Source organism: Grampus griseus, assembly GCF_964374135.1.
Source record: "Grampus griseus genome assembly, chromosome: 3".
Taxonomy (NCBI): Eukaryota; Metazoa; Chordata; class Mammalia; order Artiodactyla; family Delphinidae; genus Grampus; species Grampus griseus.
The window spans coordinates 132,379,444-132,394,548 of NC_139019.1; the positions used below are offsets into that span (position 1 = coordinate 132,379,444).

The following is a 15,105-nucleotide window of genomic DNA, read 5'->3' on the forward strand; positions in this document are numbered from 1 at the left end:
GAGCACTGCTGGGAGAGCACGCAGGACACCACTGTCGGCTGCCCTCCTCCCAGGGGCCCGTGGTAGGGAGACTTTCCCTCTGCTTCTAGGTCTTTGAGAGAAAAGAAAACAGTAATGCCTTCTCCCTGTGCTCAACTTAAGAGACATGTTTCCATCGAGCTTCTCTGAGGGTCACTGCCTTTCCATTCTTGCTCTGGGTGGAATTTACTAGTAGGTAAAGCATTAGGGGATAAAAGACAGCTGATTTGCCCATGTAGCAGCAAAAAAGATCTTCGTACCATTGTGAATCAGATCATGCAACTCTCCAGCTTAAAACTGACAGGTGGCCTCTCACTGTACTTAAAAATCTTTTCTTTTAATTTATTTCATTCAAGTATAGTTGATGTATAATCTTTTGTTAATTTCTGCTGTCATTGTACTTAAAATTCTAACTCCCAGCTTTGGCCTGTGAGGCCCAGATTATTCCGCTGTACCTTCTCCTCCGACTTCATCTTCTATTAGCACTCTCTCCCTCGCTGCACGCTCCAACCACATCAAGCACACGGCCGACTTTGAAGGTCAGGCTAGAGATCAGGAATCCACGGTACCCTGAAGATCTGCACCAGGACCAAGGCTGAATCTTACTATCCTTGGCTTCTACCCTAGTGCTTGCTCACATTTACCCCCTTGGCATTATAATTCAAGGGGCACCAAGAGCACCCCCAAAACAAAAGCATCTCTTCTGCTTTCTATCACACTACATGAAATTCTCCTATTAGAGACTTAATTTGTCGATTTGAAATATTATCTGATCTTTAGAAGCCCCGCTAAAATACAAAGTCTGCTGAGACTGTTTGGGAGAAAGATAATGCTGTGCAAGCCAGTTCATTGGTGGGTATTCATTTATCAAATAATTGTGTTTTAAATTTTTATTTATTTTATTTATTTATATTTGGCTGCATTGGGTCTTCATTGCTGCGTGCGGGCTTTCTCTAGTTGTGGCAAGTGGGAAGCTACTCTCCGTTGTGGTGCACAGTCTTCTCATTGCAGTGGCTTCTCATTGCGGAGCACGGGCTCTAGGCGCGCGGGCTTCAGTAGTTATGGCTCACGGGCTCAGTAGTTGTGGCTCACGGACTCTAGAGCGCAGGCTCAGTAGTTGTGGTGCAAGGGCTTAGTTGCTCCGCGGCACGTGGGATCCTCCCGGACCAGGGCTGGAACCCATGTCCCCTGCACTAGCAGGCGGATTCTTAACCACTGCGCCACCAGGGAAGTCCGTCAAATAGTTTTGAGGAGTAGGAAGATCACTCAGGAAAAGGTGTGGGGGAACTAAAAGACCTCCAGGCAAAAACAAAAACAAACCAAAGGAAAACACTGAAGTAGAAACTCTGTACTGTGCTTGGTGAGATATTGATAGTATACACTAAGTGATAGAAATAGATTACAGAAGAAGAATATTTTATATTCCATTCTTATTTAAAATATATGCTTAAATGTTTTATGCATGGAAAAACCTGGTAGGATAAACCCCAAAAGGTTATCAGTGATGACCCCTGGATGATGGGGTTATACATTTTTCCTTTTATAAACAAAAATGTATCTGCATCTTCTATTTTTTCAAAAATAGCCAGAAAGAAAGGGGCTAGAGTGACAGTTTTAAAAATATAGCTAACACATTGCACAGTGACTGTACTTAACAGCACTGTATTATATACTTGAAAGATGCTAAGAGAGTAAATCTTAAATGTTCTCACCGCAACAATAAGAACAAAGATGGCAGCTGTGTGAGGTGAAGAATGTATCAACTAACCTATCGCGGCAGTCATTTAGCAGTATGTACGGGCATCAATCATCACGTCATACACCTTAAACTTAGGCAATATTATATGTCAATGATCTCAGTATATCTGGGAAAAAAAGCTGTGTCCACTAAATTAATAGTTTTTCAAAGGATAGTCTTTTCCTAGAGGGTGAATTAAGTATGGGGTGCATTTCCAGAAGAAAATGACAAATGTCAAGTCAAATAACACATGTAAAGTGATTAAAATGTTGTTGTTGTTGATGGACCTTAGAAGTCAGGGATAACAAATTTGTAGCTTGAGTGCCATTGCCCCTATTATACCCAAAGCAGATATTAATAATCCATCCTGCTGAGCCCAAGTATGATGTCAGAATCCTCTCCAGAAGCAGCCACTGCCTCTTGGTCATGGTTGGTACGTGAGATGACCCCGGGGCCATCATTAGCACATATGTTGCCTTCAGGCAAATCATCCTTTCTCAAGATCTTCTACCTCCTTCTTTTGATTATTTTCATAATATATTGATGTTTTTATGGAACAAAATACATCTGCTGGAAAATCATTATAAACAATCGATCTCTGATGTCTACGATATGTTTGGCACCCCCTAGGATGGGATACCCTTGAACAATACACTATCTGCATAAACCATTCACAGCAGCCTTGGGTGATACTTTTTTGTCATCTCTGCTAGAGATTCCCCCCCCAAAAAAAATAAATCCTTATCTCCCCCCAAAAAATAAACAAATCCTTATCTCCCAAAAAAAAAAGAGTGGTCTGAGACCCCTGGAGACTGCTTCATTGTCCTGACGTTCTAGCACTGGAGTTTGTCCTACTTTGGTATCTGGGAGGCAACTAAAGTACCCACTTCCTCTTGGTCAGATGTACAGTCCATATAGCAAGGCAATATGGCAAGACATAGGACGCTAACGAGGTATTATTAACCAGTCAGCTGTTTCCGTTTCAGGGCAGTAAGATGGAAGGAAGACTGGGGGTCTTTGTTCCAATTAAAACTCAGACTTAATTCCATGTTTTTCCCAGTCCATGAATTTGCTAATTTCACATTCCAGTGATTTGCAATGAACATAGTTCCCTGGGGCCTTTGCTGTTGCATTGGCCGTATGGCAGGCCCAGCCTCTCCCTCCCAACACCCAGCATTTGAGGTGTGCAGTCCAGTGGTTCTGAAGAGGTGTTCTGGGTGGCACAGTCCGCTGGGCTTCATGACGAGTAAGGGGAACTCAGATGATGAGGACATCTTCCACCCAGCAGGTTCTAACTGGTCACTTAGAGTTTTTAAATCAGCATACCCAACTTGAGACTTGGTACAGGCACAGGGAAGTCCTCGTGCTTTTGTCCCTCTCAAGAAAGACCTATGTCCATTCAGCAGAGCAGGATGAAAGAACAGGGTAAGGTTGGTTTTAGAAAAGATGATTGTCCTATAGCCCCAGTGCAGGTCAGCCAGACCTAGATCAGCAAGAGAATTCTGAGAGGTCTCAGCTACAGCTTATCACACGTTTCTTTATTAGATAAGTATTACCGTATACCCTGCCTATATCCAAAAGAATATGCAGTGCCTCATACTTAAAGAAATTGTTTTGCTGAGTCTAGGGACGATGACACAGAATAAGACCAAAAAGGCATCAAGAGGCAGAGAGGAAGGCCAGGGTGTGTTACATCAGGCTCCCTCAGCCCAATTTCAGGTCGATTCCCAGGTACTCTCCTGGAAAGGGTATATCTTTGGACTCAGAAATCCTGGATTCAGGTCTTACCTCCGTGCTTGACAGCTGTGAGCCTCTGGGGAAATGATTGAATCCCTGAGCCTTAGTTTCTACAGCCCCAAAATGCTGGGGCTAGGTCCCTACTTCCCAGAGCCTTTGTGTGAAATGAGGTTACCAGAGACCCCTCCCTCCTCTTCCCACAGCCCAGCAAGGATGCTTTGACTCGCCTTCCCTGGAAGTCGCCTAAAGCTGAGGGGTCTGACTGCCTGCAGCTCCGTCAGCCCACCCCTCTGTTACTCGCCCGCTGAGCAAATGATTTCCTGCTCTCTACACACCAGCCATCTCATCTCCGATCTTATCTTCCCTCTGTCTGTGATTGCACATTTCCTGCCCATCCTCCCAGGCCCATCTCAGGGCCATCAGTACCTCATTCCCCCCAGTTCTCATGTTCAGCACACACTTTATCGAATGCCTGTTCTCTGCAAGACACCTGGTGTTATTTCTCCCTCCTACAAGTCTCTAGAGCCCTTGGTTGCAGACTTCTTTTGCACCTAGTGATTCCGTTTATTTCCCAGTCACAGGTATCTTTAACCCTCTTCCCCTACTATATTATAAACTTCATTAAAATCTAGTTTTTCCAGTCTTATCTGTCATCATGTTTCCTGCAGCATCCAGGCCCCACTCCAGTCAGAAAACAGTAAGCACTCAGTGGATGTTTGGTGAGCTGAGGGAAGGAAGGAAGAGGGAGCATCAAGTGCATAGGGGTAGCATTCTGCCTCACACCTGGCTGGAAAGGTGGCCTGCCACCCCTGTTCAGGTGTGTATGGGTAGACATGGACGTGCCCAGAATTTATCAGTCTCCCCTTCATCTCAGGTACCACTTTGCACCTTGTCTTTTTTTGGTCTCATAGAGTCAGAGGAATTGAAATATCTGGAAAGGTCTGGTCACCTGGAGAAGCACCTACTCACATCTACCCTTGCACTTGTGTATTCCTTTTTCCTGGAGTCAGTTTCCATCCTCGTGCTGACGATTCCCAAGTTCAGATCCACTCTGTGGACCCTGGGGGGCCCTAGGCCTTATGTCTCGTTGCCTTTTAGACATCTTCTCTTGAATGTCCACAGAAATTCACCTTGCCAGGATCTGATCTCAGCTTCCTCCTGCCTGCAAACTCACTGTGTCTTCTGACCCTGTGAACAGCTCAGCATGGGTGTCCTTTCCCTCCCTCTGCTGTCGTATCCAGTCTGTAGTTGGGTCTTTGATATCTGCTCCCAGCTCTCTGTCTCCTTTGCCACTGCTTCAGGCCCTGCGAACTCTCGCTTGGCCTATTCCAACACCCCTTTTGCCCTCCCCCAGTGCTTTCTCTCTTGTAGCCAAAAGGTGAAACTGCAGGTGTGATCATGCCACTTCCCTGATTAAAACCATCAGGATAGCGTCCAAACACCTGCGCAAGGCTTACAAGATCCTGCTATTGCCTCCTGTTCACGCCTCCTTCCTCACCTCATGCCACCTTCCCTCAGCACTGAAAGCTTCAGTCTTATTCAGCTGTCACCCACTCACCCACTGTGGTCCCTCCTGCTTTCACAGGTGCTGTTCACCCTCACCTGTCCAACACTTAGCCCTTGTTCAGGTCTCAGCTTAGCATTTCCTTCTCCAGAAAGTCTTCCCTATCATTCTCCCCAGAAGTCTGGATTGATTACCCCTATTATATATTTCTGTAGTACCCCAATTGTAACACTTAACTAGAACTACCCATTTTGCCTGTTTTCCTCCTCATCTTGGTAAGGACCATGCATTAGGTCTGCCTCACTTACTGCTGTATCTCCAGCACCTTGCAGAGAGACTTGGTATAACAGATGCGTACTGTTTGCTGAATGAATAAATGAATGGCTTAATTTCTGCTCCGGCTATATCCTAGTCAGAATGAAAGTGTTGAGAATTTGGGACGTCCTTGTTTGGTCTCTACATAGTATTATACCCACGTTCTCTATATTCCTCTTATTGGCCTTTCATAGCAGGTAAAATGCAGGTCCTGAGTATGGCTAGTCCCTCCAAAAAGACTCTTGATCAGTGTTTGCATGGGATGAAGCACCCTGGGCTGGGGCTGGATTAGAGAGCTCAACCGGCTTGGTGAGGGACCTGAATGAATAAGGGCTCTGATCAGTTTTTTAAAAGAAAACTACTGTAGACTGAAGGGTCTTGGAAGAGTCCTAGAAGGTGAATCTCGAATGGGGCTTTGCAGGATGGACAAGAATGATGTGGTTTGGGAGGGTTGAGGAAGAAGGAATTTATAGGGATAGGTTGACCACATGAGCGGTCTGGTTATTTACCTTGCAATCACACCAGTAGAACTTCAAAAATTAGTTGCTTGTGAAGAAATTGTCTACACAAATTCAGGATAGAAATTACCTCTGGAGTTTGGGGAGCAGAGGTTTCAGTAATTGCCTGTTTTTCAGCTAGAAGATGGCACAAGACTCTTTTCTTTCTTCTTCAAACTGCATATGTATGTCACAATTTTTCAGTTTAAAGAATGTTAGTTGATAGGACCAAAAGCCTAGTAAATAAAGCAACAAATGATGTGATCCTATCAGACAGGAGTGAGGCTAAAACGTTTCACATGTAGTGAGATTTTAAAGTAATTTCCTCCTGTCTCTATTTTTAATAAGTGAATGTGTTTTTCATAAAGTGTATATATAATGGGGGCGGGGGGTATATTTCAAGCTTCCCAAGGCTTTGGCTGCATAGGTGACTATGGGAAGGCAGTGGGTGTGGAAGTGAGGTGGCCCTGGGTCTCGGTGTCAGCCCTGCTGCTTCCTTATCACTGTGTGGACCTGGTTGGGACACTCCATCTCTCCAAGAGTCTCAGCGTCCTCACAGGTAGGATGGGAATTGTAAGACCTATGTCACAGGGTGCTCAGAGCTGTGAAGCAGGCAACGGGTACAAAGCACCTGGCACAGAGTCTAGGGGAGGGACCCTTACTGACCATTTAATCCAGCCTCTTCATTTTGTTTCATTTAAACTGTTCTTAATTGCACACGATAAATCAAATAGTACAGATGAGCTTATGGTGAAAAAGATCATTCTTGCCTCCGCCGGGCGTCTCCCCGCCTGCATCTCAATCCCCAGGGCAACCTGCTTTAATCCTTTCTGTTTCTAGTTCTTTTAGTTGTTATCTCCATAACGCTTCGTAATATGAGGCTAACCTCTATTTCTTCATGAGCAACTTTAAACAATACTTATTTTCTCCCTAGTTGGAAAGATAAGACTTTTAGCTCATTTACATCTGTTCCCTCTCTTCCTCTCAGTATTTGATTATGTTACGTTCTATTACTTCTGTTGTTTTCCCTTGTAATCAGAGATAATCTACTTACACCTCTGTTGCTTCTTTCAGTAACATTATTTAGTATTTTGACTCGAAATTAACAGTCCTAGTTTCCACTCCTAGACTTTTACCTCCGACCTCCTGTCAGCTACCCTTTTACCTTTATACTGGCACAGCTGTATTTTTTGTAACATTTGTATTTTGTTCTGCATCTGTGATTTGTTCCTTAAGTGTAGCCTAAAAAAAAAAGAGAAAAAAGACAACAGTATTTTTCATGTTATTAATCCTATGCAAATATTGTTCCTTGCTGGGCCAAGTGTCATGACCAAGGATTTTGTTTCCTTCCCTCTGATTCCAGCATCAAGACCCCAAAAGCTCCTTACTTTAAAGTTAAGAAGAATTACTTTCAGATTTTTTTCCCAGATTAATTTTTTGAAGTAATATATATTTAATGTAGAAAATGTAGTAAATACATACAAGTAGGAAAAAACAGGAAGGAAGAGGGAGAGGAATAGAAAATGAAAAGACACCTGAAAATCCAGCTTTATGGAGCATTTACTAGAAATACTTCACATAGTGTTCATACAGGGTAATCAGTACATTGAAGAGAAAATACTTCCTTTATTGATAAGGGGAAACATCTATGCCTACATAAGAAAACCGAAAATAGGAAGGATTCTGTCCTAAGTCAAAATTCCCTTATGTGCCACAGACTTTCAACTTTTATTCCACATACTTATTGAGCATTTGCTATCTGCCAGGCACTGTGCTTACTCTTGTGAGTAAAATATGGTCAAAAATAATCATTGTCCCTGCCTTCCTGAAGGTTACATTCCAGTAGGGAGAGGTAGATATTAATCAAATAGTCACATGTGGGCATGTATAATACAAATTGAGTTCAAATGCTGAAAGGAAAAGAGCTTGGTTCTTTGAGGACATATAACAAAGGAACCGCATGGACAGGGAGGTATTGCAGTGGTCCAGGAAGTTTCCCTGGAAGGAATGATGCTTGAATTGAGATCTGAAAGAAGAGTGGGAGGACTTCGGTGGTGCAGTGGTTAAGAATCCGCCTGCTAATGCAGGGGACATGGGTTCAAGCCCTGGTCCAGGAAGATCCCACATGCCATGGAGCAACTAAGCCCGTGCGCCACAACTACTGAAGCCCGCGTGCCACAATTACTGAAGCCTGTGCGCCTAAAGCCCGTGCTCCGCAACAAGAGAAGCCACTGCAATGAGAAGACCGCACACCACAATAAAGAGTAGCCCCCGCTCTCCGCAACTAGAGAAAAGCCCGCGTGCAGCAACGAAGACTCAATGCAGCCAAAAATAAATAAATTAATTTTAAAAAAAAAGTGGGAATTTACTAAGCAAAGGAGGCGGGGTGGGAGAGATAGGTTAGGGAGCATTCCAGAGAGAAGGCAGAAATTCAGTGATGAATATGCAGACGGTGAATTCAAGTAACAGAAAGCTGTTGTGGCTGGAGCAGAAAGAGCTGGCAGGGAGTGGGGAAGAAACCCACTCTAGGTGGCCTTCACAGTCTAGGGGCTGGGTGGGTTCCTAGCAGAGTGGAAGGCCAGATGCCATCCTTTAGGATAGAGGTTGGATGAGAAGGTGGTGTGCATTAGCCTGCGTGCCCACAGAGAAGTCTGTTCAGATCCCTGACACAGGCTTTTTGTGTGCTCTGAACTGCACATTTTTATCAGCCGCCATGGCCTCAGCTCATGAATGCCAAACAAGCACCTTCCACAAAAGGCGTTGCAGGGTATATAGACACCTCATCATGCAAATGGCCACATAGCTCATCCTTGGGGACCTTCCAGGCAAATGCTTTCCCACCTCTATGAGGAAACCACATCCTTCTCTTTCTTAACCTTCAGTAACAAATGGCATTACAAGGTAGAGAATACACAGGAAGCATGCCAACAGGAAGCACCCCCAAAGAACCTCTGGTCCTGCAGGTTGCAAACTCGAGTGGGAGGCGCAGGGTGCAGAGGGGGGCTAAATGGAACACTCCTGTCTCCCCCAAGGAAATCTGAAGTGGAAGCTCATCGTGTAAAATGAATAAAGCAACAACATTGGTCTTGTTGTAGGGGGCCCAGAACCTTCTTCCCCTTTCTCCATCCCCTAAGGTGGCTTCTAAGGTCAGTTTTATTAACAAAATAGAAAGTTGATATTCATGCAAGGGGGCAACTTTCCTAGTAAGAAGACATTTCTAGGTGCAACTGAAAATTTTGGAAGAAAAGTAAACAAGAAAGATAAGAAAACTTGGCAGTAGGGCTATGTGTACCAATCCTCTTCTTGGAATACTTGTGTAGTTCCTCACTGCACTTAAATTCCAGACTTCATACCATACTATGAGACCTCGCATGATCTGGTCCCTCCCTTCTGTTAGGAACTAAGACTGTACTATGACTACCTGCGTCACTATACTCCAGCTTACTCTCTGCCTCAGCACCATTGCACTCACCTCCTATCTGCATGGCTGGCTCCTTCTTTATTCTGTTCTCTACTTAAATAGCTACCCCCTCAAAAAGGTTTCTCCTAACCACGCTCTCTGAAGTAGTCCCTTCCCCACTCCCAGTTACTCTAGCCTGGTACCCTATTGTGTCTTACCGCTATCTGAAATTTTCTGGTGTGTTTTACTTGTTTTTATCTCTCTCAACTACAATGTAATTTACATGAGTACAGCGATCTCGTTCAACATCATATCTGCAAAGCCTAGAACAATGCCTGGTACTCAATAAATGTTGGATGAATGGATGTAATAGTATTCTCATATATGGAGGATAGTCATGTGGATAAAAAAATTCATTTATTCATCTAAGAAACGTGAAATAACAAATATTCATTCATTAATAAATAATTATTGAGAGACTATCATGTCCTAGGCACTGGGGATAAAAGGTAAAAATAGAGGCGGCATCCCTACCCTTAAGGAGCTCATAGTGTTGTGGTCAACGTGGAGAAATGTGGAGAGAATCCAAGACATGAGGACTTACTGGTCATGGGACGTGAGGAAGAGAGACGAAAAATGAACCCCGGGTTTTAGACTTGGGCAGGTGAGGAGATTATTGTGCCATTCTGGGAGCAAAGGAACCTCAGATAAGAAGGGGAGAAGAAGGTCAGCTTTAGAAATGTGGAGCTGTGGAATATCCAGTGGAAATATGCAGTAAGGAGGTAGATATCCAAGTCTTGAGCTTGAAAGAGAAGCCTGGCTGGAAATACAGAGCTGGTGAATCAAAGGCAGTGCTTGTAGACATGGGAGTAGGTGAGACAAAGTAGGTAAAATGAAGTGAGGAGAAAAAAAGAAAGAGGGACCTTGGAGAAAACCAACATTTAAAGGGTGGTTAGAAGCCAAACCTGCAAAAGAATCTAAAAAGGAGAAATCAAAATAATGGAAACCACAGAACTCATTGTCATAGTAACTGAGGGAAGACAGCGCCTAATACATTAGAGATGCCATAGTACGAGGACTGAAAGGTATCCATTGAACTTGGTGACAGAGCAGCCTTCAGTAATCTTTGTCATAACCATTGCCATGGCGTGTTATAGCTGGGCGTGATATTTTTGTTTGCTGTGAAGGGAAGTGAAGACTGGGAAACGGAGAGAGAGGTAGAAAGCTCCTGTAAGGTGCTCGGCCCTGAAAGGAGGAGAAAGATGGAAGGGTAGCTGAAGAATCTGGCTAGAAAAACACATTCAGTAATACTCTAAAGAGCTGAACAAGGATCTTGAATGGAAACTACTGGGAGGCTGCCTTGGTTTAAAACTTTCTAACCATTAGAATTGTTCAAAAATGGGTTGGGCTGCCTCCAGAAGTACTGAGCTCTTGATTACTAGAGGTATCGAAGTATAGCCTAAATGTTATGGTATATTAACAAAGAGTAAGGTGTTCAATCAGTAGTCTAGGCTTCCACCATAAGAAACTGGAGAAAGAAAAGCAAATTAAACCCAAAGCAATCAGAAGAATGGACATAATAAAGATAAGAACAGAAATCAGCAACATTGAAAGCAGAAACACTATAGGGAAATATAAATGAAACTAAAAGCTGATTCTTTGGGGAAAAAAATCGATAAAATTCATAAACCTCTAGCCAGACCAAGAAAAAAAAAGAGAAGACACAAATTACCAGTATCAGGTATGAAACAGGGATATCACTATAGATCTCACAGACATCACAAGGATAATAAAGGCACACTACAAGCAACCCTAAGCCCATAAATTAAACTTAGATGAAAGGAATCAAGTCTTTGAGTCACAGAAAACCCCAAAACTCACTTAAAAAAAAAATCGATAACTTGAACAGTACTATATGTGCTAAAGAAATTGTATACCTAGTTAAAAAAAAAAAAAAAAAAAAAGACTTCCAACAAAGAAGACTCCAGATACAGCTGGTTTCACTTGTGAATTCTACCAAAAATTTAAGGAAGAAATAATAACAATTCCAGAATATAGAAATTCCAGAAAATAGAATACCAAAAATTTAAGGAAGAAATAATAACAATTCCAGAAAATAGAAAAAATAGAACTCTTTCCAACTTATGAGTTCGGCATTACCCCCTAATACGAACACCGACGACACTTGAAAACTCCAAATCAGTGTCTCTAATGGATATAGAGTAAAAATCCCCCAAAAAATATTAGCAAATAAAATCCACCAATACATAAGGAGGATAATGCATCACAACCAAGTGAAGTTTACCCCAAGAATGCAACGCTGGTTCATCATTCAAAAATCAATCCATATAGGGACTTCCCTGGTGGTGCAGTGATTAAGAATCCACCTGCCAGTGCAGGGGACACAGGTTCGAGCCCTGGTCCGGGAAGATCCCACATGCCGCGGAGCAACTAAGGCTGTGTGCCACACTACTGAGCCAGCGCACCACAACTACTGAAGCCCGCGTGCCTAGAGCCTGTGTTGCACAACAAGAGAAGCCACGGCAATGAGAATCCTGCACACCACAACGAAGAGTAGCCCCTGCTCGCCGCAACTAGAGCAAGCCCACGTGCAGCAATGAAGACCCAACGCAGCCAAAAATAAATTTAAAAAATTAAAAAAAAAATCAATCCATGTAATTCACCGTGTTAATGAATGAAGAGTAGCCTGAATAATCAATAGGCAAGTTTTCAGATTATATGATGAATCAGAGGATCTAAGCTTAGACATAGCAGTAAAGACCAAGTTACTTAATTTACTGGTTTGGGGAGGAACAGATTAATTAAGAAAGTGAGGAAATTTCCCCTCTGGCTAAGAAACTGAGAATGACAGTCAGATCAAGCAGGTCTCTCTGGAGAGTTCAGTTGTCCTCCTTCTGTCATCCTCACTTCAAAGACTGAGGGAGTTTAGGGGTTTCTTTCTTGAGCAGCTGGCCTGCTAGATTTCCAGGATGGCCATGTTCTACCCATGCCTGGTTAAGGCAGCTAAGGGCCCTCACAATCCTGATTTTCTCAAGATTCTTTAGAAGCCAAGAATATCAGAGTTGAATGAAGGCTGGATCTTACCTAATCCAGATCCCCACACAGTTTAAAGAAGAGAAACCAAGACCCGTGGAGGGTGGCTCGTGTAGGTCCCCTTCCCCGTCACTGAAATCCAGTGATCATGAGCTGGTCCTGGTACAGTAAGCCCATTTGACCATATCTTCCAGGCCTGTCCTCCCCCAAACTTTCTCCTCCAGGCTTTGTAGTACACGTTTGCTTTTAGCCTTTACTTTTATGCATAAAGAGTCCCCATCAAAGCCTGTCTGGGTCCTAGTCCCTCTTCCCTCACCAGTTGGAGTCTGGGGTGGAGAAAAGCAACCAGACCCAGGCCTTCACACAGAGGCATCCTGTATTACTGGATTGGAGGATTGGTCTAGCTACCTGCTTTGAGCCCATAGGCCTCACAGCCAGCCAGATGAACATAGTCTGGGTCCATCATCTCTATTTGATCCCACTGCCACTTTGAATTCTTTCAACAAATTCCTTATAAGATTGTAATGAAAATGTACTGCACACTCATTATGTCCAGGGTCTGTGCTATGAGGCTATACGTTCTCTCACTTCATCCTCACAGTAACCCATTAAAATAGGTACTGTTCTCATCCTCATTTTGCAGATAAATGAATAGGCTCAGAGAGGTTAAGCAACGTGCTTAAGATCCCACAGCTAGTTAAGTAGAAGTGTTAGGATTTGAACCCAGGTCTGGCTGACTCCAGTGTTCAAGCTTTTAGTAATGAAAATTCTTTCTGGTTTAAAATAAAACTGGTTTTCTCTTTCTTTCCCTCCTTCTCTGTTTTCAGTCTCAGGAGGAAGTCTGTGATTTGCTCCATGCTGCACCCTTCCAAAACATCTTGCCTAGAGTCTACATCAAAGGTAAGAAACCACTGACAGCAGCTGAATGGCCAGTCTGAATTTGCACCTCATGCTCACTTAATCCCAATAAACTCAGATGTGCAGTCAGAAATGGAGAAGGTGAGAGCTTTGGACAGCTATTGGGCAGTCACAGAATTGGAAATAATGCTCCAGGCCTTGGTCCTTCTAGAACATCCCTAGTAAGTTGCTGTCTAGCTTGGTTGGTCTAAATCCTTCAAGTGATGGGGAACTCACCACCCCATGAGGTAGATGATTCCACTGTTGGGCACAGATAATAGAACATTTTCCTTGTAGTGAGTCCTGATCACACTTGCCAGAACCAGGGAAAACAGTTCTACACGCTCCATCCAAGTGCTGGAATACAAATACGTCACCAGGTCCTCTGAGAGCTCTTCCTTCCCCATTTCCCCCGGTGTGCCCTGGATCTCATTTTCTGCCTACTGTTCCTTTTGCAGAGGGGGAGCGTTTGGAGGTCCGGATGAAACGCCTGGAAGCCAAGTACGCGCCACTTCACCTGGTCCCTCTGATAGAGCGGCTGGGGACCCCTCAGGTACGATCCTCCTGTCATGGACTCGGAGAACCAAAAGGAACTTTAGAGGGAGAGAGAGCATTTGGTCCAACCTCCTCATTGTACAGATGGGGAAACTGAGGCCCAGAGAGAGAAACAGAAAGTCTAACAGCACACAGCCTGTTAGTGGCAAGGGCAGGTCTCGAATGAGTTTTGCTGACTCTCAGGCCTGCACCCAGTATCATCTATCCTGCCAAGAAAGAAGGAAGTCAGACAAGTATCTGTCACTCCCCGTTAGGTATTAAGAATTCTGCTGAGTTATCTCTCAGAATTAGAACCGTACGCCCTGTGAACCGGCAGTTCATCTCTGGGTATCTTTGCTAAAAAAAAACTCTTACAGGAACACAAGATGTTTACCACGGCATTGTTTGTTAAAGCAAAAAACTGGAAACAACCTAAATGTCAATCAGTAGAGTGTTGACTAAATAAAATGTGGTAAAATCATTCAAATGATGAATACCTGCTACATAATAATGAAAAGAAAAAAATCAGATCTAGATGCATCAGTGTGGACAGACCATAAACACATGGTTAGGTGAATAAAGCAAGTTGCACTACAGGTCATGGAGTGTGATGCTATTTGTATTTTTTTAAACACATATCAAAAAACCATATTAAGTAAAACTTTTCCTAGGGAATGAAAAACACCCAGTTCATAATGGTGGCAACCTCTGAAGAAAGATGAAAGGGACAGAGATGGGTGGGGAGATCAAAGAAGGCAGCTTTATCTGTAATGTTCTAATATTTTTGAAGGTGAATGAGCTCAGGTGTTAAATCTGTAATTAAAACTCATTTTTACAAACCTGAACATGGAGATGAGTTAAACAGGACCCCTGCCTTTGGAGAACTCACAAACCGTGCAGGCAGTCAGGAAAGAAGACACTTTGGAGGGGGAAAGGGATGAAACAAACAGCATGTGCTGTCTCCTTTCAAGTTGATTCAAGTTGAATCAAGCATTTGGTGGTGGGGCAGGGCACGGATCAGGGTAGGAATTCAGGAAGAAGAGAAGACAGGGCACTGCAGCGAGACAAGCCAGTATGGCTTGTTCTGTTCCACAAAACCCAAAACCGACTGTTGAAAAGGTTTAGGATTCAGATCCGCTCTTGGACTAGCATCCCTAAGGTCCTCTCTCCTATCATCACAAAAGCTCATGAATCAGAAGAATTCTCATCCTCCGCAGAGGGCGGAAGGCGGCCTCTTCTCTCGCAAAACGTGGCAAGTGTTGGAACCCATGACAGGGCCCCATCTGCCCAGGTGTCACACTGATGAGCAGCCCCAGCCACACCCCCTGCAGGCCACCCACCTCCTACTGAAAACAGTGACTAAACATTTAGTGACATTTGGGTTCTTTCGTCACCACAGAGAGAATGTAGA

At 43.7% G+C, this 15,105-nt stretch overlaps 1 protein-coding gene across 5 annotated transcripts in view; it reads left to right on the forward strand.

Moving 5' to 3' along the window:
• Positions 1 to 15,105, forward strand: part of CYFIP2 (cytoplasmic FMR1 interacting protein 2) — a gene marked incomplete at its 5' end in the record, with an annotated part of 114,207 nt that overhangs the window by 87,856 nt on the left and 11,246 nt on the right. For all 5 annotated transcript variants that reach the window (XM_082651299.1, XM_082651300.1, XM_082651302.1 and 2 more), the window contains 2 exons: positions 13,091 to 13,163; positions 13,619 to 13,713. In XM_082651299.1, the coding sequence (XP_082507425.1) occupies positions 13,091 to 13,163; positions 13,619 to 13,713 (168 nt within the window). The remainder of the gene's footprint in view (positions 1 to 13,090; positions 13,164 to 13,618; positions 13,714 to 15,105) is intronic.